The sequence below is a fragment of the Nannobrachium achirus genome (assembly GCF_963921795.1).
Source record: "Nannobrachium achirus genome assembly, chromosome: 13".
Taxonomy (NCBI): domain Eukaryota; kingdom Metazoa; phylum Chordata; class Actinopteri; order Myctophiformes; family Myctophidae; genus Nannobrachium; species Nannobrachium achirus.
In genome coordinates this window covers 36809036-36834408 of record NC_137833.1, presented here as the reverse complement: position 1 = coordinate 36834408, position 25373 = coordinate 36809036, and the positions used below count along the sequence as shown (strand labels likewise).

The window sequence follows — 25373 nt, the reverse complement described above, 5'->3', positions numbered from 1 at the left end:
GGCCGCCGCTATTATTTTGAAGGGCTGGAAGGGGGTTGTTTTAGTTTTTTTGGATTATCACTTGACGGCAACGATTACGTCATCTAGTCACATGACAGTGTGGGACAAGAAGAGGGAAGATGGCTGCGCCCTGCCTTGTGCCTTGTTTACATTTAGATCTGCTGCAAAATGTCTCAAAATGGCTATTTTGTTTAAATGAAGTTTCTTTATGGGCCTCTCCATTGACTTAACATTGAGGAGCTTCACTTCGCGTGCACGCCCAACGTGCGTTGTAAACAAATCGCCGACATTACCGATGCGAGCGGGACCGGAGCGACATTAAGTAAGTAATAATATCTTTACTGTATATACAGTAAGATTCACAGTCCTCACCGTCAACGGCGCCATGGTATTAACCCTTTCAATGACGGTGAGGACTGTCAACGGCGGCGAAAAAGTTAACAGTGGAGGACCTAAGGCAGAGACGCTGCAGTAGAAAAGTCGAATGGAGTTATTTTTTTAGCTATATTAGTTTTGGACAGTATATTCCGACCCATATTCATAGAGCTTAGAGATATTTCATGTTATTTATTTTCAAGATAATGTATTTGCCCAAAAGCCATCCCCACAATGTAAGCAAGGTTGAATTAAAACACTGCATGGTCAAATGGGAATGTATTGCTGAAAACCTCGGAGAGCGAGAGGGGAGGCAACAGTTGACTGAATCCAAGATAACGGAGTAACAAGGGAGTGATGGAGAGGAGTGTGCAGGGACAAATGCCAAGCTTCCAGAGAAAATGAAATAATGGGAGAGAGGGAAAGCGGAGCTATCAAAGGCAGAGATACCGAATTGTCAGACCGAGTTGACAGAATGCAGTTTTGGACGTCGCTTCGCCAGCTGTTGAAGCAGCCTGCGCGTGATTATACATTCTTGTCATTAGAGCTGTGCTCAAGTATTCATCATGGCTGTCAACAACAGAGCATGTTTGTGTTAAATCCTACCACAGCTGGGTGTTGTCAACGGCACACAGTTGTTGTGTGCTGCCTAGGAGCCTATACTGTATATAGCAGCATTCTATCTTCTGAGGTGAAATGACACACTGTCATTTCACAGCCCAAAGGAGGAGTGTATTTTGGCTGGGATGGCACCTGCTTATTGTACTTATTTTCTTATTTGCTCAATTACTCTCTCTCTCTCTCTCTCTCTCTCTCTCTCTCTCTCTCTCTCTCTCTCTCTATATATATATATATATATATATATATATATATATATATATATATATATATATATATATATATATATATATATATATTGTCTCACATTCACCATCTCCCTCTGTCTCTTTCTTCCTATCCACCCAGGGGCGACAGGGCAGATGCCAGTGTCACCACCAGAGGGCTACCTCCTCACTGAGACCGGGGGAAAGACAGATGGATAGACGGACACATTACGACAAGGCCACTCAGACACACTGGAGGGGACCCAGCCACACTGTATGTCCAGTTGTGCACGCACGCACGCACGCACGCACGCACGCACGCACGCACGCACGCACACACACACTCACTCACTCACTCACTCACTCACTCACTCACACTCTCTCTCACATTCATACTCATACTGTACATGTATGCACACATACATATTTCTACTTTTTCAAATTTCTTCATAAATGAATAGCCTTCTTCATCATACTACTGTTTTAAAAATAATAACAGCAACAATACATGTATGATCTTTTTATAATGGAGGTACTGTATGCAATATGAGAAGATTCTCATTGAGTACCTGTAAATGACTCACATTATCTGTGATTGTTCTCATTGGCTGATGGTGGACTTGTGTGCAAACGCCAAATGTGTGTGAAGTGTTTCTTGGTCACCCTCCATTACCCACCATACCATATTCGGCTCCCCCTCCCTTTCTAGACCATGTCCTCTCTAAGTAATACACTTTATTAGGTGCTTGGTGACATTGTGACTTCATTACTTTGCCCTTACACTCAACTAGCAGTTGTTAAACTGGGATTTATGTGAGTGTAAACAAAAGACAGATAGAGTGATAGAGCACAAAGGCAGGCTGGCTGGCTGACTGACTGACTGACTGACTGACTGACTGACTGACTGACTGACTGAGAAAGATGGATAATGTTGAGTGACATGCCAGACCACAATTGCATGCTATCTGACGGTGACAGCAGAGTAGGGCTGTCACGATTATGACATTTTACGTGACAATTAATTGTCACTCAAATAATTACGATTAACGATAAAGTACATTTCTTTTTGGCTTTTAGGCTTTGAAGTTGCATATGGTAGATATGACACATAACCTAAATATACAATGAAATAGCAGATCGCGACGCGTTGTGAGATCTGCTATTTCCACTATTCTTTTACTTAAAAAAATTATATAAACATTTTTCAACATGGAAACAATTATGACAATTATGAAAAAGAATCGCGATTATGTCAAGATTAGACGATTATGTAATAATTGTGACAGCCCTACAGCAGAGAATGTATTTGAAGACAGAAGAGCAAAATATATGGAGACTGCTAATGGAACAAGGTTAGGCTGAAATGATGTTAATATCCACATGCAGTACATGCAGACACACAAGAAGATAGGCAAAGTATAGATGGAAAAGAAATACTGTTTGCAAGCGACTATGAAAAATTGGTAAAAATGTATGATTGTCCTACTTATTGTATGACACTTAACGGCACACCGGCTGAGGAAGACCATCAGGTCGAAACGCGTCCGTTGTGTTCCGTCCAGTAGAAGTAAATAAACCAGGCGAAATTAAGGATATTTCTTGTGTGCTGGCTACTTATTCTTTTTATTTTTTCATTATCGAGGCTAAAGCCTTTTTTTAGTCTGGAGTGTTACAGGCTTTCTGCTTTGTTGCAGTCATCCCTCTCTACTTATAAAACGGCATCCTAGACTGCATACACGCAGGCACTACCACACAGACCACACACAGGGTTCAAGTTGTTTCCTTCTCTGCTTTTCCATTTCTCTCCTATGCCCCTCTCCCAGACCTCGCTTTCTTTTTCATCCTCCTATTTCTGTGCTTCCAGCTGGGCACAGCTTGTTGGCTTCATTGTGTTTGGGTGGCCATTCACGCATGGACCACATATACAGTATAATAATGTTGGCACTGACATTCTCCTTTCACGGCGCCCTTTAATGAGGGCGAAAGGTTGGAGATATTTTCTCTTACATTCACAATGATCTGCCCTGAATGCAGGACAGAGGATTATATCCCTCCCTCTGTTGTTTACTTTTACACGGTATCACAGTCCTCTGCTCTCACACTATGTCATTTCACATCTTCACAAAATGTGTGTTCATACTCCTCCTCACCTAGAGCTTTATCTCTCTCTTTTTAATCCCCAATGTAGTTGTTATGTCGATCCCCCTCGTGTGTATAGTGATAGTCCCTGTCATTGTCAACCCCGATTGTTGGTCTGGAGAGGGTGTAGTGTAGACAACCACATGTCTCCTACCAGGGGCGTCACAAGGGGGGGGAAAGTGGGACTGAGTCACTAGGGCCCAAGGTGGAGGGGCCTTAATTATTTTATACTTTAGCTATTGAAAAATAGCAGATATACAAGCTCACGGTGCGGCACCGAGTGCCACGCTGCGAGCTTGTAGATGTGCTATTTTTGAAAAGCCGTGAAAATGCGTGCAAATCTTTGAATACATGTATTGTTTTTTTAAACAATATGTTTATTCTTTTTTTTTTTTTACAGACATACAAAACAACATAATACAAGACAATAATAGATCACATACAGACAAAACAAGCAAAAAAAGAAAATACAACAACATACAAAAAGAACAACCAAAAAACCTGACACTAACACGACACATAAGAGTATTAAATAATTCTGATACAAAGAGCACATATATTATTTACACTATTTACACCCAGAGTCCCACGCCACAAGGCCGGACAAACGACCGCAGAGGGAATGCAGCTACCCCACACCTGGTTCCTCCATTAAATACGAGAGATCATTGCCCTTGACATACTGGATAAAATTCCCCCATATTTTCTCAAATAGCTCTTGTTTGTTCTTGAGAGTGTATGTGATCCTTTCTAATGGAAGGCACAAAGACAATTCCTTAAACCACTGAGCGATGCTAGGTTTCCCTGTCTTTTTCCATGATAGGGCGATAACCCTTTTGGCTTGCAGGAACCTAAGATCCAGAAATTTAATCTCGTTGTTGAATACATGTATTTTTTAAGCGAACATTTGTAACTCAAATCTCAGTTTTTCAATAGTTAAAGCATTCATGGGGGGCCTGCAGTGAATCCTTGTACCCAGGGCCCAGAATTTGGTGCGACACCCCTGCTCCTACACATGAGGTTCCCAACAGCTGCCCCGAACCAACCTGTTGGAGTCGCTAGACAGAGATGGCCCTCCTCTGCCGGCCTCCCAGCCGTATAAATACCAACAAAAATTGTTCGTATTTACAATTACTGTGTTTGCTGGAGTGCCTGTCCAAGCCAGAGGCACTGCAGAGGAACCTACACCCTGTTGTCGGCCTATTGTTTATTTGTGCTCGGCATTGCCCTGTTCTTTCTTTCTTCATTTATGTTTTGCTTCGAATCCATTTCTTTTCAATTTTTCTCTCTCCCCAGGCTTCCTTTTGTGTCATTTTCCTTCTCTTTTTAGCTGGTCAGCAGGACCAGCTCTTTAAACAGATTACATTGTCCTGAGACATTCAGGGGACCTAGGGGACCTATTTGCCGATTGGCTGTCCATGTCACATGGTCACCGAGCTCATGATCCATTGGCCAGGCCCTCCAGATCTGTACTGCTGTAATGACATATTTTGTCCAGCAGGGAGCACCATTCCTTCACACTGAGGCGGTGCCTGTGGCCAGCCTGCTTGTGATAAATGAAACAGAAGAAAAGAGAGGTCTATACTTGAGTAAAAGTACAAAAGTATTGGCATCAAAGTACAAAATGTTTGTATGATTGCTTGTAGATCGGCTATCATTCTTTGATTTTCACAAGTCATTGTTGACATCATCATCCATTTAAGCTTTATAATTAGCTTCATACTAACATTAACATTATTTTTCTTCTTTCAATTCTAAACGTAGAGATTAGGTTATGAAAGGAAGGTGATTAGGTGATGAAAACTAGCAAAACTATAGCAGCCATTCACTTTAATCAACGCGATGCATCCAATGTAATTGTGATGAGGATGTCAAACAAACGTTAATCACGTCGTATTTAATTATACTTCATCTGTTACAGATGATTGTCCAAATAAACCGTACGTTATTTAAACTGTGAGCCATTTATAGACAATATGCAGTGTTGCCCTGGGCATCGTTGTAGGCTGTAGTAGGTGATGTGTCACACCATCTGCATACCATCTGCATTAACATATGAACTGAACGAGTATGCAAGTTGTCAATGATTTAACTCTATGACCATGATATGGGCTTTGGTGTGAAGTCATGAAAATATCGTACCCTACACAATTTACAAAAGCAACACAAAGTACATTCATTGATGAGCTGCTTCTTCCTGTCATCTGATCAGTGTCCACACAGTAGATTAATTCGAGTTGCATTTTAATATCAAATGAAACAGAGCAAAAACGATGTGCTGAATGAACCAATGCGAGTCTTTGAGAATTACAGTTAGTATCTTCACAAATAATGAGCACATTTCTAGAGACACGGTAACACATTCATTGTACTAAATGACAAGAAAGCATATATTTAGAACGATATGTAGCAGTGAAATACCACAAGATTTTGGAAAATGCCTACAATCAATACACTTATTTGAACACCTTGGTTACATTAAGTTCTGCATAATGCGTACTTTCTGCTTTTGGTACATTTCAATACAAATACTTTTTATACTTGTACTCAAGTAAATTTTGAATACAAGTCTTCCACTTGTATGATACTTAAGTAAAGAATGCGAGTACTTTTCCCACTACTGCCTAATAAGCATGCTAGTTTTAGTAAAATCAGACATCACAGATAGATTTATAGAGTAATAGGCTATATGGCAACTGTAAACTTAGCAGGAGTCCTCCAGGCTATGGGGGAAAGTAGCTGTTGGAAAAAGTACTCAAATGTTTTACACTTGTTTTTTTAAAAGTATCTTAAAAGTATCAATACTGCACTGTAGATGTACTCAGTTATAAGTAAAAGTCACACACACACACACACACACACACACACACACACACACACACACACACACACACATACACGGGGGAGGGGGGAGTGACAAAATTCATAGATCTAGAACACAGACTTCATAGATATAGAACACAGAATATGTACAGTACAGTACAGTGAGGTACAGTATACAGTACAGTAAAGTACAGTAAGGTAATACGCAGTTATTACTGTTGTTTGAGCACGCCCGAGTTTTTTCAAAACTTTTTTTTTCCAAAAAACATTTTTTTCCAAAACTTTTTTTTTTCAAAAAACATTTTTTTTTTTTTTTTTTTTTCAAAAAACATTTTTTTTTCATCTGACCAGCTTATATATTGACTGTGTCAATTCTTGTTTCATTCAATCTATCTCTCCTTCTCTTGTCTGACAGTTCAAAGGGTTGTAGTATCACATGCGTTGGTTGGCCTGCTATTTCTTGTCCTTTGATGTTAGCTTCCAGTGCAGCCAACCCACTTTGTGGCCCCCAATGCAAGGCAATTGGTGGAACCGTTGACAATAGGTTGGGAGTTAACTTTAATGGTCTGGAGGATCGGGGGAACAACAAAAAAATATTTTATACTTTAGCTATTTGAAAAATAGCAGATATACAAGCTCGCAGCTTGTACATGTACGGTATATCTGCTATTTTTGAAAAGTCGTGAAAATGAGTGCAAATCTTTGAATATTTTTTTGTAACTCAAATTTTGCTTCTGGGGGGTCCCTGGAACTAAATATTTCGAGATGGGGTCCGTGGCCAAATACATATCAGTTTGGGGGTCCTTCACATGAAAGAGTTTGAGCACCACTGACAAAAAAAGCTTATATGTCTGCTATTTTTCAATAGTTAAAAGCACAAAATAACGCGTAATAATGCGGTCCCAGTCTAAATGGGTTAAACCCCCTCCCCCTTTGAAGAACATTGATGGGGGGCCCGCCGTGAATCCTTGTACCCAGGGCCCAGAATTTGGTGCGACCGACACCCCTGATGTGAGGCGTGGCATCTGTCTTCAGGCAGAGATGTAATTGGTCCTAATAACGGGGACCTGATGGATCTCTGTACATACAGTATTACTTATCTGTTAATGAGCATGAGCTTTGGAGACTGAGGTGGACCTGCACTCTGTACTGTACTGTACTGTACTTGAACCCATATTGTTCAGAAATAAATCCCCCTGCTGCTGAGTGATCTTGGCTCACTTAAGTCTCTCGTGGGAAGGACTTCATTATTATTCAAATGAAGCAGAAGAGTTGAACTATTGGACCAATGTTTCTTAGACTTGATTGTCAGGAGTACAAAGACACAATAACTTGTGAATTATAATAACTACTAATGAGTGAATGTTATGATATAAAAGTTTAAATATTTACCATTGTTGGTTTCAACAGTAAAATAATGTAAAAAAAAAAAAAAAAAAAAAAAAAAAATATATATATATATATATATATATATATATAGATACCTACTTCGTCCCGAGGGGGAAAATTACGTATTTTCAGCCCAACCCAGCTGATTCACTGCCCACAAGGAGCGTGTGAGCAATTAGGGGTTAAGAGTCTTGCTCAGGGACACACATTGACATTGCTACCCTGGCCAGGAATCAAACCAGGGACAACCAGGGGCTCTGGTTCCCCAGGCGGGCTCCCTAACATAGACTGTAGAAAAATATGGACGATGCGAAGCCATTGGTTTCTATGCAGCGCAAATGGCCCTTTTCTACCCCTTGGAATGGGTGTCGCCATCATAGAATTGTAAAGGCATCAGAGATGCTATTGGCTGCCAACGGTCACATGCAACCGCAGGGATACATGGGAGAATGTGGTCGGAGCCTCCCGAAATACAGCACACGAAGAAGAACACAGCCGACTGGTATCAGTTTAGTTGGCAACGCCCCCCCGCAACTTTATCATTTATTTTAAAATAAATTGGACCACATTTCGACAAAACGAATATGATGGTGATTGAAAGGCAATTCTTAACTAGCGATAGGAACCATACAGTATTCATGAAAATGTTAATTAAATCCACATTGGTACCTTACTGCCCAGGTCTATAGTCTCTCCTGGGGTCTGCACATTGTACATGCCTTTATGTGGTACTTCTGCCCTTTTGTGAGTGCAGTGTACATGTGTGTACAGTCTCTGTCCATGTTGTACACACTAGGGATGGGACGATAAGCGATATTATCGTTTATCGTGATAAAAAAAACACTCACAATAATCGTATCTTGGAGATTTAATTTATCGTGATATAGATTTAATTTATCGTGATATCGTCCTCACTGGGAACAATTCACCTTTTATTTGCCGAGCTCCATATCCGGTACCACTTAAACCCTCTATAATTGGTAAAAGGAACTTATAATAATTATATGTACTTTTGATACAGTCTTTTTTCACTCTCTATCAAATGTCTCTATCAAATAGCCGATCTACAAGCTCACAACGCGTTGCTTGTAGATCTGCTATTTTTTGGCAAATGTTCCGCCCCACGATAATGGATTTTGATTATCGTGATAATATCATAAATCGAGATTTCTTTTGTCACAATAATCGTGATATGAAATGTTCTTATCGTCCCATCCCTAGTACACACACGTACACACACACACACACACACACACACACACACACACACACACACACACACACACACACACACACACACACACACACAGAGTTTCAGGGATGGACCACGTTGATGGTGGTATGACGGAACAATGGGAGTGTGATGGAACGGCCCAGGGATCAGGGGAGTGGACCTCGTTAACCCATTTAGGCCTGAACACATTATGACGCAATATTTTATACTTTAAATATAAAAAAATAGCAGATATACAAGCTCACAGCACGGCACCGAGTGCCGCGCTGCGAGCTTGTAGATCTGCTATTTTTGAAAGATCGTGAAAATTCGAATTTTGACCCGATTCTATAAGTGTCTTTTGAACCCTTCTAAGATTTTTGGAAAAAAACCTATGTTTCTATGTCAGCAATCTGGCCAGCCATCGTCAAAGAAAAGGTCCTTTTCACTTAACTGGAGCTCAGTTAGTCTGTTCTTGAGAGACTACTATGTCAGTGGTGCTCGAACCTTTTCATGTCAAGGACCCCCAAAATGATATTTATTTGGCCATGGACACCCATTTCAAAATATCTAGTTCCAGGGACCCCCCAGAAGCAAAATTTGAGTGACAAACGTTCGCATTGAAAATACATATATTCAAAGATTTGCACACATTTTCACGACTTTTTCCAAAAATAGCAGATCTACAAGCTCGCAGCGCGGCACTCGGTGCCGCGCTGTGAGCTTGTATATCTGCTATTTTTCAATAGCTAAAGCATTCAATAATTCTAGGCCTAAATGGGTTTTAATAGCCCCGATAAACAAACAGGCAGGCGGGTGGCAGCAGGGAAACAATCACACTACAATAGAGCAGTGTTCATCGGCGGCACAGAGACAGAAAGGGATAATTACCGCTACCTTCCTAACTGGCTGTCTGCCTCCACTTCAGATCCTCTCCTCCCCACCACGGTTCCCACACAAAACACAAGCAAAATCCCCAGAGTTTATTCACCCCAAGACGGTGTGTGTCAAAATGTAATCATTCATCAGTCATTTTGGCAATCTGAGTTACCCCGAGCGCACGCACGCACGCACGCACGCACGCACACACACACACACACAGTCACACACACACACACACACACACACACACCTCGTTCCTCCTCTGCTCTGTGCTCATCAATCTTCATGTCACGCATTCTCTCTTTTAATTTAGCTTTATTGTTTATTTTTCCTCTCTTCCTTAGCTTTTTCTTTCTCTCTCTCTTTTCGGTTTCATTTCGTTATGACGACGTCCTTTACGTCCGCGCGTCGTAGATTTTGCTTTCACTTTCCTCCTCCTCACTCCTTGTTAGCTCGGTCATAATTAGAGCCTTTTCACTGTCGCCCTGTCCTGTTTTTCATCTGGGAAGAAAAAGAGAGAGAGAGAAGGGGAATGATAAGACACAAATGGAAAGAGAGGGAGACAGATAATGGCAACAGTGAGGGAAAGGCAGAAAGAGACTGCTACTCGTAGGGAGGAAAATACGCTGGAAGAAGCGATGTCTTTGACATTACAGAGAACACGAAAGGAAGGAATTGGAGGTTTGCGTGTGGGAGAGAGACACAGACAACAAGTGAGGGATGGTAGAGCGGAGTGTAGTGGTGATCAGTGTTAAGCAGTGAGATGATGAGAGGTTTTCTCTCCTACACCAGGGGTCTTCAACGTTTTCAGGCCAAGGACCCCTTAGTTGAGAAAGAGATGAAGCACAACCTTTTCATAGATTCCATATAGTTTAATCGTTTGACAGCACAATCATCATTATAATTTGGATTCATGTCAGTTTGTGTTTTCAGATAACCAGTTGAACCGTCAATACTTAACTTGACATTTCACTCATGTACCTAGTCTGCCCTTTTTCCCCTCTACACTAAACGTCTTGGCCGGAAATAGCTGAGGCGTTGTGAGCTTGTAGATCTGCTATTTTTGGATAAAGTTCTCAGATTATGGACACTAGGATTCAAGTGGGTAATATAAAAAAGTTTCTATCACACAAAGATTTGGAGGACCCCCTGTAGTAACTCTGAGGACCCCCTGTTGAAGACCCTTGTCCTACACGATAAAATCGTGAGTGTTCCTTTAAACTCTGCGAGTATAAAAATGTACCTGTACTGTAAATTGACCAGTAAGAGTAAAATTGCGTAACGTTCAAGATTTAACTGTGTGCGTATTGAAGAAGAGGTTTACCTTCATTAATCCCCATGGGGAAATTCTTTGGATTTACCCCTCCTCAGTCACATCCCATTTGCCTTTGCCCCTGCATTTTGCACGCACGCACGCACGCGCACACACACACACACACACACACACACACACACACACACACACACACACACACACACACACACACACACACACACACACACACACACATACACACACACACACACACACACACACACGCGCACACACACGCACACACACACACATTCGGACGCACTCTACTGCAGATACTCTACTCCACACGTTCAACTTTATCGTCTTGGACAGGTGAGGACTTAATTGCCAGAGCCAGTGGAGTGAGACACTGTGGCCAGACTTAAGTTGTACTCTGTGGCATTATCTCCAGCCAGCTGCAGGAAGCTCTGTGTAGTAGATTAGAGCGAATTTAAACAGATAAAGGCAGTGACAAGGCCAGGCGTGTTGTCTGATAGCGTCATCCTCGTACAAGCTGCTGCCGTCGGGTGAAAAGCTTGTGAAAAGTTAACTTTTCACAAGCTTTGTGCAGAGGTTGAAGGTAAGCCGCCTTGCTTTGACGTCACACCCGTCCCCCCCCTCCTCCTCTTTTCTCGTTTTTCTTTACAACTGTCCCACAGGGGTTGTATTTCACTGCACTCTGGAATGGTCTGGGAGGACCAACTGACATGGACGTCGCTTTGTCACCAGATTAATGACCGTGCAGGGGACAAGGCACATTTTCTTTCCTGCAAGTAAAGGGACATAAACTTTCAGTTTGAGCAGAAAGAAATTAAACACAAAGATTGGGGTGACGATTCTCAGTGCTGAGGTGTCGATGTCGTGGTGGGGGGTGTTGAAGAAGACGCATGCTGGGACACAGAAACCCAGGTTTTTCGTGCTGAAAGAACATAATGCCCAGGAAGTTAATGACCACCATAAAAACATGAATGGTTCCAATCTGAGAGCTTAGTCATAATTTAACTGTCCCTTCATTGACTTGAAGCAAGTCATTAGTCAATCATTTGGGTTAACTAATACCATCTGGTGTGAAATGAGTGTTATTAGTCTTTATTTCATATCTTCAATGCCCTAAAATGTCTCATGGAACATAATCTTAAAGCCCCTCTCCCCATTTTAGAGAGAAGCAATTGTTAAACTTAAACAGTTAAATACATGCATCTATAGGCATTAATCGTTAATAATTAGTATATTGAGATTGAGTGCTCCCCCCCAAGATCTGACGAGCATGAATGAAGATGCAACCATACAGTAGCTGCATTGCTTCATCATCACCCCGTCATGTTACTAACTTCACTTCTACATTTGTAAGACATCAGTATTCTTTCTAATCGGTCCAATTTCAGTAGCCACTGGCCCGCTGCGTGAAGTGTGGTCAGGTGTTTTTGTGGTGTTTTTGACCACAGAGCTATTACACTGTGTGTGTGTGTGTGTGTGTGTGTGTGTGTGTGTGTGTGTGTGTGTGTGTGTGTGTGTGTGTGTGTGTGTGTGTGTGTGTGTGTGTGTGTGTGTGTGTGTGTGTGTGTGTGTGTGTGTGTGTGTGTGTGTGTGTGTGTGTGTGTGTGTGTGTGTGTGTGCGCGAGCAGACTGGTGGTGTTGAGCACGTAAAGAGCAGACCGCAGGAAGCTGCTTCTAATGGTATAGTTATTGGCAGAATCAAAGAGTTAGCCCTGCGATCCTGTTCTCGTCGTCTTGAGCTCTCTCCTTTCGAAAAACTTGTGCTGAGACCCCTGCTGATAACTGATGTTGTTCAAGGAAGGATGCAGAGGGGGGTCGGTCGATATTTAACACTCTACCCAACACCCATCTCCACCTGACGCGATGGGAGACCCTTGTAATAGCTTTCTCTCTTTTACCTGCATTCTATCTTACTCCCTCTCCATGGTTTTGTGCATCCCTCCCCAGTGTGAGAGATCTGATCCAATTTCAAGTAGGAGGTAGCCCCCGCTACAGCCAAAGGAAGGGAGATTAATGGATGATGAGGTGTTGGGTCTGTGTATCGTTAACGTGATGCTTTAAACCACTTAAAACACTCACTTCACACAGGCTCAAGCTGAAACAGGATTTGGCTATTGTGTCAGAGTCTCTTATCTCGAATAATGTAATAATGTTTGTGCCTACAGAGTTGTTGGACTCTAGACACCCAGCCATCTGTAGTCTCTTGGAAACTGTCAGAACGAGGAATGCAAGCTGACGGAACATAATGTTGTGTCCTGCTTTCAAGGGGGCAGAAGGCATGATTTGGCAGCTTGAAAGACTGGAGGACTTAAGTCATGTTTCCATAAACATAGGAAGCGATCAGAAATGCGCATTAAGTCAAAGCGAATTTAGCCTGTTTCCATTAATTAAGCGGCAGGGGAAAGTGTTATCTTGGTGGACGATTGACCAGAACTTCATAATTAAATATATTCGCATTTATTGGCTGGCCCGTTTCCATTCACTAATGCGCATTTAGTTTTTTCGATAAAGCCTCAAAATCCACCTCCTCCAAGCGCATAAAAGTTGTTGCGGATAATGAAAGTTCATTTGAATTTTTAAGTGTTTCCATAAAAAGATTAATGCGCAAAAGCCTTAATACGCATTAACTCTTATACTGCTTTGAACGTTCCTGTTCGCCCCAATTCTTGAGGTCGAGTAGGGCCAATACGGCCGTTCGTTCGTTTGATGTTTTTTATGGATTATGATAAAAGACGTCCTTGCGCAACTTTTGAATGCATAATTGGTCGTGGTGTCGTTTTGAGGACAGCCGGAAACCGTTCATAAAAAAAAAAAGTAAACAGACTGTCCTGGCTCCGCCTGCCCAGAGCGACTCTGCGCCTGCCTGGCTGCCAGGGGCGTCAATTGGGTATGGCAGGGGTATGCAGCTGCCATACCTTGACAGGGGGAAATAATAAAAATGTACTTTTCATCGTGCCTGTTGCTAAGGTATGGCAACATGACTGGTGTCTTCACCAGACACCAGTCATGTTGCCATACCTTAGCTTGTTCTGAACTGACGCCACTGCTAGCTGCTAGCAGCCCTGAGGGACTATATTGTTTTATGCATCGGGCTGTTAGTAGAGAAAGAGAGAGAGAAACGTTGGTAAAAGCGATCATTTTGTCGGAAATCAGTTGTTTTATAGTATTAGTAGTATAGTAATTGTAGTAGGTAGTAGTATTTAGCAGTACTAGAATATTGAGATGTATTAGGCCAACTCAGCCTCAACTTGCTGGTATCATTCCGCCGAAGTGCGACCCTCCCCCCCTGGCCGGAGCAGCAGCCAGCAGCAGAGCAGATCCACGGATAGAAACAAACTTTGTTAGAATTAGGATTACAAACCTACCCGCGTTGGTGACTCAGGACCAGGCAGCGCCCACGAATGGTGGTGGTGGTCGTGATGATGATCATGATGATGATGATGATGAAGAAGAGAAAAAGATCACTGTAGCCGTTGGTATTGAAGATAAAAAGATTGAAGATGGTGCCAGTCGCGAAGAACCGGGGTCCAGAAGTGGATCAAGAGCCTCGTGATATTGTGGAAACCGATCCCGACGGAGCTCGACCCCCGTGTAGGATGGATCCCCCCGCCCGGGGGCTCACATCGCCGCAGCAGCAGAGACCCATGTACCGCCGCCACCGCCGCGAAGAGACAGACGAACTGGGCGATTTGGCCAATGAAGAATGGCTTCCGCGTAGAGACCCCTCGGAGAACAGAGGCCACGATTCTACTGTCCAAAGTAAGACTTCCAATCCAGTGCATGTATGTATTGTATAGTTGTATACTGTATATAGTTGTATACTGTGTGATAACAGAGCATCCGTGTGGAACTGGAAGCCTGGGATGGGGGGATGGTCAGTGATCAGTGAGATAGGGTAACGGTTTTCCATTGCGACGTGTTGCCACTCCGACATTGGGATCCGGTCTAGAGCCCGCCTACTGCATCCGGCTATTTACACGTACACATACATGCAAGAAATGTTTCCGTATCCGGACCGGATCAGTAACTTGATCCAAGCAGTTAGGATCCACGTGCTTGGTTTGTTTTTGTCGCTACTCAGGACACACGTGGAGTTCCTATCACGCGCGTGCACGTACCGCGTGTAGTGTACGTGCACTGCACAGCCTACTAGGATTATTTGATGGGAATTTAGGATTTATTGGCTTAGTTTGTGTGTGCGTGCGTACGATGCGTGTGTGTGTGTGAGAGAGAGGGAGAGGTTTCTTTTTATCGTCATCATCATCATCATCATCATCATCAGTAGCTGATGATGTAGCTTTTCAGTTCAATTCAAAGGAGCTTTATTGGCATGAGAAAACATACGTTTACATTGCCAAAGCAAGTGTTACAAATAACTAGACCAGGTCAACCTGGTTGTGCCAGACCCCCTGTCTGTCATCATCATTTATGACATCATGCCTTTTGTAGGCATGTCATCATCATGTCATCATCATATATACCCTTTATATAGAAAACCCGGACAGACAGACCGACATTTGCTTATGTAGGCCTACCCATTTCATGGGTCTGGCAAAAACTGTTGAAAATGGGGAACATATATACAGTTGGAGGGAGTACAGCTTTGTGTAAACAGAGCTATGTTGCATTGTGACATTTTATATAGGTATACAGGGTATAAAGGGAATTTCACTGTGACAGTAAATGCATGGTAACTATTTACTATAACTGCATTTTATGTTATATATGAACTTATTGTAAGTCATTTGCTAAATGTCAAAATTGTAAATTGATTTGTTTAGATATAAACTATTTGATATTTTCCTGGCTATGATTTTAGATGATGAGTCGACGATGATGATGAGCCTACTTCTTCATTTCCACATCGTGGAAAAACAAACTTTTTTCTGTAAATCAGACTTAGCACCATGCACATGCTCACATAGACATCAAAGGGGGCTTGAGCCCCTGCCCTTTTATCCATCTGTAAAAAGTGCCCTCTCCAGACCATGAATGCTGTTTTTACATAATTACTATATATATATATATATATATATATATATATATATATATATATATATATTTGTGTGGTAAGCAGGAAGTGCATAGAATGTTAGAGAGGCAGGGGTTGACATTTCTAAAACGGCCTTTTGATGAAAATAGTAGGCCCCCAACCTCCACGCATTCTGCTGTGACGCGTTGTGAGCTTGAAGGTGTACTATTTTTCATGTATTTTATAGTAATTATGTATTTGTATAATTTACAGATCGACCATGGGCTCGTGTACGAGTTCAGCAGACCCGGTGGAGCCCTTCCGGAGGAGCCTGGCTGGAGTGAAACAGAATGGAGCCCCAGGCCCTGTGCAGGCTGAATGACACACACGCACGCACGCACGCACGCACGCACGCACGCACGCACGCACACACACATATACACTCTGTACTGTAGACATGTAGTGTCACAGTAGTGTCACAGTGAGATAAAGAGAACCCTGAAAGCTGAAGCAGGATTCAGGCTGAAGCTCATGTCACTGTGTCAATGTTCTGCACTGCTCTTACTACTGCTCTTACTTCTCTTACACACTAAAAGTGTGTAAAAAGACACTTTTTCTTGTTTTTATTTTTTTGAATTTGTTTGTAAACAACCACTGATCATAGGTGTGATGTTACTGAAGCCAACAATAAAAGGCTAATAGTGGAGGAAAAAATAGGCCAGAAGTTGACCATACCCCTACCCGGGGTAGAACAAAATGCGACATAGTTTTTTCATATCTTTAGGATGTCCCTTTCATGAAATGGATTGTCCCGAGTTTTGCTTTTAATGCTAAAGTCATGAAATTGATCCATGAAAGGACTAACCACATAAGCAAAAAAACGCCTATCCTGAAAGATGGAGTTCCAAGTCAAACCTTTGTCATTTTCTACCTGCTGGTTGTTTTTACCTCATACTTGCACAGATGGTCTACAGGTAGTGTCCCTACATCCCAAAACAATCAGACTGCAAAAATTTGGTTCTGTTTTGAATCTGCAGCCTTTTATATAAGGACTTTCTATAGGCGGAAATGACATTCCTAAGGAGAATTTCCCTGTAATCCTTCTATAAGGGGTAGTACAAACCATGACAATGTTTTTTCATAACTTTTACTTGTCCTCTTCATGAAATGGATGGTCAGCAGTTTTGCTTTTACTGCAAAAGTCATGAAAATGATCCATGAAGGGACCACATAGGCAAAAAACGCCTACCCTGAAAGATGGAGTTCCAAGTCAATCCTTTGTAATTTTCTATTGCTGGTTATTTTTACCTCATACTTGCACAGATGGTCTACAGGTAGTGTCCCTACATCCCAAAACAATCAGAATGCAAAAAAGTGATTTACCAAGAAAGTGCAGAAATATCCCCACACGTTAATCATACACCATTTCTACTTACTGGTTGGGAAGGTGCTCGAAATAAGGGCCTACTACAAACTTGATATCCCGGTATCAATAAGGGCTTATCAAACTTGTTATTAAGCATAGCGGGCCATGACATCATGTTTAAATAATCAAGACAAGAGGCGATCAATACATTGTTACAGTACTATTCACCAGTAAGACTCCCTAATCGGGAGATAAGCGACCGTCAGGTCGCAGCGTGATTTTAGGGCAAAATCTGTAGGAGCAGTGTCCAAAAATGTGTTTGAAAAAATCGGCCTGATGGTGGCGCTATATGGGACAGATCCATGTTGATGACATGAGTGTAGACATAGTGTGTACCGATTTGTGTGATTTTAGGGCAAAATCTGTAGGAGCAGTGTCCAAAAATGTGTTTTGCAAGAATCGGCCTCATGGTGGCGCTAGAAGAGGGCCATGTGAGAAATGAGGGGTTGGGTCTCCGCGTTGCCTTGGCGGACGAATAGGTACCGGCCCCGGCTCTCCCGGACGCTCCTAGCCCGAGTTACGGCATTTTATGTGAGCTGCAGTGGAGGGGGTCCTCCACTGGGGGCGCCACCACTTTGGCATCCGTTCTGGAGCACCAGGAGTCGGTGGTCCCCGGGAATTCCCCGTGAGCAGCCCCGTTGGGGTGGTCATTTGGTCATTTTTGCACAATTGGTCATTTTTTACATCTGGGGGTCCCCCAGGGACCTGGGGGTCCCTGGAGCTCCGGGGGTCCTTGGAGGTTGTAGTTTGGCAGGCAAGGAGTGTGTGTGCAAAATTTGGCATGGATCGGGGCAACGGTTGTGGAGATATGAGCAGGGCAATAGTGTGACGTGTGAGGTGTGACAGACAGACTGACGGACGGACGGACGGACGGACGGACGGACTGACTCACAGTTTGTGGAGGTTTTGATAGTAAGTGCGACCTGACGGTCGCAATAATATATAGCCATTTAACACTTACTGCACACTAATGAATGATTTTTAAAAGATATTAAATGATAATATTTTTTACTTTTGTCAATTCTCATCTTCATTCCGACATGTCTCCTTTCCGACAGACACTAACCCTATCTCTTACCCTAACCCTAACCTCTATGGACGTGTTGCCACTCCGACAATAAGAAGTCACTGTCGGAGTGGCGACATATCGGAATAGAGAGAGCCCCCCACTCACAGTCACAACAACTGGCCAATTAAAAAAGATACCAGTTCTGTTCAGAATTTGTCATCTCACATCTTCCCACAAAATATTATAAAGCGCTCAACAGTGGGCTTGATAAAAGCCTGGGTCAATAAGCAGGATCGATAAGGTGCTCATTATCAATACAAATTAACGAGCTCCATTCAGATTGTCAATAGGGAATACACCAACAAACAAAAGAAACCAGAAGAATATGTCAGAATATGCTTGTATTGTGAATCAGGAGTTTTTTTTTCCTCTATCTATTAATACTGCCTCAAATACAACAAAATGTAGTGGGATTACAATTTGATACCATGTCTACACACTTCATAGTCATAGAATCTACGGATGGTTCTCAGGTATAGGTATATATGTGTGCCATTCTTACTGCATGCCAAATAATCAAACAGCAGCTTTTTCTCATTTTAATTTATTTCGTTTATTTATTTTTCAATATTTTCTAATCAACAACTATTTTGAGTGTGAGGGGGACTGACCAATTTGCAAAGCTGGTCAATGGATACAAAGCTGGGATCTCCCAAATTCTGACATAATTTTGTCAGGAGATTTCGTGACATAATCGGCTGTGTATTTATTGGTCAATGGCTTGTCAATGGATTAATTGAATTCCGTCTTACTATTTATGTTATGGTAATAAATATGGTATGATATAAATGGTAAGAAGGAATTCAGTTCCCAGTGGATTACAACCACAAGGCCACTACAATGCTCCACAGTCAAGGCTGGTCCACAAGGCACAAGCTGGTATAAAAGGATTGTGTCATTTCTTGTTTATTTGAGTTTACAGGCAATGTACTGTAAAGACAGGAGCAATATTGTGTACAACACAATCCCACAGAGAGACATTGAGGAACGTACTACTTTGACTGCAACAATCCTTATCATAGCAGTAGAGTTGGGTGAGGTGAGGTCTCTTACTGCTTGGTGCAGGCTATTTTTTGAACAGGACAGGCTGTAGTGATGTATCCTTTAGCATCCAACCCTTCCCAAATGGATTCCACAGAAGGGGTTTGGGGACATGATTGTGGCACCATATATGGCATGTCTGTCATGATGCAAGAATACAACGGAGCTCATCAAGACTAGAACACACCTGGTCCTTTGCTTTCTTTTTTAGGCCATAGAGAGTGAGGGCATATTGTGTTGAACATGCTGAAGCCTCTGGTAGACTATCTGTCAAGCCAAAGGTTCTCACACCCTGACCTAATTTGTACAGTACTATGGATATACTTGTGTTGCTCATCTACTGTCAGTCAACAACTCCTTGGAATAGCTGCCATTTTCATGCATGCTGGTCATGGGATAGACAACGATGCATCCCAATGTCTGATATTACAAATACATTGAGGGTGGCTTTGTGTGAGAGTCTTCCAGCATGGCACGCATTGACTGGATGCAATGCAACGAGCAGCATGTTCAGAATAAGCAAAACAACAGCTTTCAACAAGCTGGCGAAGCACATACATGAGCTTCAAGATCTGAGAATCTTTGGCTTACTGCATGCCAAATAATCACACATTGTGTAGTGTATTCTACTGAATATAGGCCTACATACATACTGCATTTAAGTCTGACTACCATAGACTGCTTATAGAACAATATTTTTGCTGCTTTTGAGGTGAAAAAAAAGCAGGTAGAAAATGACAAAGGATTGACTTGGAACTCCATCTGTCAGGGTTGTCTTTTTTTATGGTGAGTGCCTTTATGGATCAATTTCATGACTTCTACAGTAAAAGTAAAACTACTGACCATCCATTTCATGAAGAGGACAAGTAAAACACTGTCAGGGTTTGTACTACCCCTTATAGAAGATTATCTCCAGGATTTTCCTTAGGAATGTCATTTCCGCCTATAGAAAGTCCTTATATAAAAGGCTGCAGATTCAAAACAGAATCAAATGTATGCATTCTGATTCTTCTGGGATGTAAGGATGCTACCTGTACACCATCTGTGCAAGTATGAGGTAAAAACAACCAGCAGGTAGAAAATGACAAAGGTTTGACTTGGAACTCCATCTTTCAGTATAGGCGTTTTTTTGCCTATGTGGTGAGTCCCTTCATGGATCAATTTCATGACTTTTGCAGTAAAAGTAAAACTTGGGACAATCCATTTCATGAAGGGGACATCCTAAAGATATGAAAAAACTATGTCGCGTTTTGTTCTACCCCGGGTAGGGGTACCTCAAAAACTAAGGCTCTTTTTTATGTTTTTTTCCTCTACTATAAAGAGAGATTTCTGCCTGAAAATGTATTCTTCACAAAAATGCATTTTTCTCAGCTTTATGTTCTCAAAGAGCTGTTTTTAGGCCACATTCTGCAGCTTCTAGCTAATGAACAGAACAAGATAAAAACTCGAAATCTTTTTCTGTTGCAAAGTAGACATTCTATTCTTCGTTGCCATATAATTGTTGTCTTTATAGTCGAAACCAAATTTCTCCAGTAGGCCTTCAAAGATGAGCGACAATTCTCAATTTAGCTGGCAGTGGATTGAGCTTTTTGTTCAATTCTGTGGCAGTAAAAGAGTTAAGAGGCTTTATGGAAACGCCACTTTAGAGACAGACTGCCATCTTGTAGAAACCTAACCCATACAATGAATGTCTACTTGACATATTTCAACTGTCAATCTTTCAGTATTTGTATACCTATGTTCGATAGGGAATCACTGGTAATCCGCAATGGGGACTGCCTACAAGGTTTTACAGCTTTCTCACACTGTACTGTACCACACCTGACTTGAAAATGTTGTACAAGGTATAAAAGCCCGGCTGGAAGGCCCTAGAGGTGTGCTCCTAATGCAGCAGGTAGTTGTTTTTTACATAACCTTGCATTTTGGCCAGAGGAAAGGTCATGGGGTTACTCAAATGCTTAGGAATCTGGGGAGCACTCATCAAGTTTCATGAGATATATTACGTGCAAATGGAAATGATGGCCTAAGGGAAAGAGGAAAGGCCATGGGGTCATAATAATCTATACCCACCTGGTAAGAGTGCATACAGTACCACTTTCTGTAGAGCTCGAATCTGACTTGAGGCTCTCTGCTGCATGTCTCCCCCCTCTCTCCTGCCTTTCCTGTCTCTCTGTCACTATCATCAGAAAGAAAGACACAAAAAAATAACGATCTGTGGGGAGAATGGAGGTGCACAGCCATGGTAATTGAACGGTAGTTTTATTTTTTTTAGATACCATGTTTGAGAGTAAAGTGGGTGTAGGGACTGACATTGCATCCTTAGAGCCTAGTGGGTATTAAAAAAGTAGAACTGTGAAGGACATAATAAAAGTCGCCAGCAAACAAATCTACTGGCGTAACAGCACTCTCTGTCTCTCTGCCGCTTCTTTTTTAGAGTGCCATTAGACCAATGCGACGCGCGAATCGGACAACCGTGGATAAGGGGGAGGTAATGCCAGACACGGATACTCAGACGGACTGATCACAGTGTTGCCTGTAGCTCTGTTCTGGGGGATTGGAAATGCAATCAGCAGTAGTAGGTTCCGTTAAGTGCTGCCTGCCATTTCTCTCTCACTGGCACCGGCACCTCTCCTCCTCAGCCCTGCAGGGGAGCGTACTTTGGCTGCGATGGCACCTGCTTACTGTACTTATTTTGCTGTCGTCTGGTGGAAACCTTGTATGTCCAAAAACCGTTTGTTTTGTATTTCTCATTTTTAAAATGATTTTTAAGGAAAACAGCCGTTCTACAGCCGTTCTAAAAGCACACAACGCCTCGCACCGCGAGGCGTTGTGTGCTTGTAGATCGGCTGTTTTCACTGCTTTTGTGCGACGGCCTTGTGTGATGAAGCAGTGCTTCACTTTGCAAAAAAAAAAAAGTACAAATTTGAAACTTGGAGATACGAGGTTTCTGCCCGACAGTGACGATATACTCTTTCTTTCTTTTTTTCTTTGACCATAATCATCTATGGCTTCTTAATATTCTGATGCAGTCGTAAACACACGTCACCGGTGTGTGTGTGTGTGTGTGTGTGTGTGTGTGTGTGTGTGTGTGTGTGTGTGTGTGTGTGTGTGTGTGTGTGTGTGTGTGTGTGTGTGTGTGTGTGTGTGTGTGTGTGTGTGTGTGTGTGTGTGTGTGTGTGTGTGTGTGTGTGCGCGCGCGCGTCCTTCATGCTTGGGTGCCTGTATTTACTACTCGCAGCTTAATACTAGTGATGTGATGGGCCATGTGTGAGGGAGTCTGCCTGAGAGGCAGAGTGCAGATACACACTTGGGGGGGCAACAGTGTTTACATGTGTGCGCAATCCGCAATGTCAATGTCAGCACACTTCAACTGTACAGTCTGTGCTAAATCATTGAACCCAGGTTTTGGAATAAAAAGGAAGCAACAAACAGTACAAACAACAGGGTTGATGGGTTCGACAGTGTTCTCTTATTGTATGTTTCCTTGAGTCTGTATTTGCTTGTCTGTGTGTGTTTGTACTTACAGTAACACCTCGTGCATGGATATTTGTGTTCTAGACTGTTTGTATGTGCGCGTCTCTAATGTTATACAATGTGTGCCCAGGGTTGTTGCACTAAATTCTTTCACTCACATTTTGTGCTTTAACTATTGAAAAATAGCAGATGCAGAAGCTCACATGCCGCAATGCGAGCATGTAGATCTGCTATTTTTTGAAAAATAATGACAATTTGTGCAGACTCTGAATATTTCAAATCCTTCTAAGGTTTCTATGTCAATGGTGCACAAACCTTTTCATGTGAAGGACCCCCAAAATGATATGTATTTGGCCACGGACCCCCATCTCAAAATATTTTGTTCCAGGGACCCCCCAGAAGCAAAATTTGAGTTACAAATGTTCACTTAAAAAGTACATATATTCAAAGATTTGCTCACGTTTTCACGACGTTTCAAAAATAGCAGATCTACAAGCTTGCTGTGAGCTTGTATATCTTCTATTTTTCAATAGCTAAACTATAAAATGATGAAGGCCCCTCCACCTTGGGCCCTAGTAACTCAGTCCCACTCCCCCCTTGTGAAGCCCCTGTGTGTGTCTTATGTGTGAGCTCTCTGGCGTGTGTCGGCGGCATGTCATGCCTATTGTCGTTGTCTCTTTTTCTCTGTGCAGGGTGTGCTGGCAGCCCCCCTGCTTTCCCCGTGGCAGGCGCAGTACCAGGGCTCACCCCGTACCAGCATGCCCCAGCGCAGACAGAGTGAGTCACTAACAATGATTCTCCAATATCCCCGCTCTAAACACTTCTTATTGTACGTTTTTTTTCTGTAGCTTAATTGCTGTGCTGCCTCTGGCAACTAAATCTACCAGCTTCCCTGATTGGTTGAGCTTTGAGTCACGTCTGTGCCGCTTAGCCAATAGAAATGGCAGCATGTACAACGGAGGAAATGGTACGAGATATGTGCTTGTGGGTGAAGGAAGCCGCAGTGGACGGAAGTGGTGGCGCGAAGCAAAACACGATGCGCGTGGAGCTGACAACGGTTACAAATATGTCAGATAACAGGATTATTCCACAACGGGTGAGCCGTATATTCGTAGCCCGCAAGGGGAACGGTATAAAAATTGATACATTGATCGATGGATTGATAGATCGATAGATTGATTGATTGAAGACTTTATTATAAGTTTGCATAGGAAACTAAAAGGAGATCCTAGTAAGCTTTTCGGCTTATTTATACAGGAAACCTTTATTTATCTCATATAACATTGAATGACAGACGGATAGAACATAGTACTATGCAGTAGATATTGTCAGAAAGAAAACAAAAAAAACAGTGCAAAAAATATTAGATATTTACAATAGAAGGGTCAGGGGAGGGTAAGGCTGGGCTAGGTTTACGAGCGGCTGCCGCCTGTAAGTGGTTTTTCAGGGTGATTTTAAAGGATGGATTTACACTCCTTCAAGGCCTTCGGTAATGCGTTCCACATTTTGGTTCTATAACAGGAGAACGAGTTTGACCCTTTGTTTGAGTTGACTCTGGTAGATAGATATTACATACGTCATTAAGCTGCTTCTTCTGTTGCTGAGAACATGGTACACCTGTCCATTATATGTCATGTCAGGTCTATGCATCATCTTGATTAAGTATACAACATATTTTGCTGCGTCTGGAGTTTGACCAGCTCTCACGTTATTGAGAAAGACAGGCCCGTGGAAACAGTGACAGCACAATCAACGCCTCAGCAATCTCACCAAGACCCACAGCCGTTTAGAGTGCCTTTGTGTTCCTGATGGGCTCGGCTGGCGGGGGAATGCAAGTAACGAGAACGAGAAAGGGTAAATACACCGTAGTCAAAGTGAGAAGAGATAAGTGAGAGACACACAGAGTGATGCGTAGAGGGAAACCCATGGGAAGAGAGCATGCAGCAGCACTTTGATCCATATCAGTGGGGTTCGACATGGAATCAGGCACTGTGGCGGGCGGGCGGGGGGACAAGTTTCCGCATCAAGTATGTATAACACAGATGTTCCCACAGATTTTTGACAACATCATGTCTGCAGCCCGCTGTGTGCTGCCACTGTGTGTGTGAGAGAGAGAGAGAGAGAAAGAGAAAGAGAGAGTACATAGACTTAAGGTGAAATAGCAATGGAAGTGGAAAAATAAATTATCTCAGTTTGATAGGAAGGGGGGAAAAAAACTATTTGGACTATTATGCTTTCAGGTTGTAATTTCATAGAAAAATAAAATAAACAGCCAGGGGTTTCTTGCCAGTTGTATGGGATTGTATTTCTGAAATAAATAATTTGCTTTGTTTTTGTTTTTAAAGCTATTGCGTTATTCATGCCTGTATGCACGCCACGGGGTGTTTGATAAGGCTTGATTCAGGAGGATTGGCCTGCCCAACTTCTATTTGTATGTCTCTCTCTCTCTCTCTCT

General features: G+C 42.4%; 1 protein-coding gene across 2 annotated transcripts in view; it reads left to right on the top strand.

Moving 5' to 3' along the window:
- Positions 1-25373, top strand: part of ccser2a (coiled-coil serine-rich protein 2a) — a 115751-nt gene that overhangs the window by 71094 nt on the left and 19284 nt on the right. The window contains exons 9-10 of one of the 2 annotated variants that reach the window (XM_080740441.1): positions 1342-1473; positions 23611-23695. In XM_080740441.1, coding sequence (XP_080596567.1) covers positions 1342-1473; positions 23611-23695 — 217 coding nt within the window. The remainder of the gene's footprint in view (positions 1-1341; positions 1474-23610; positions 23696-25373) is intronic. The other variant, XM_080740440.1, reaches the window with a different exon arrangement.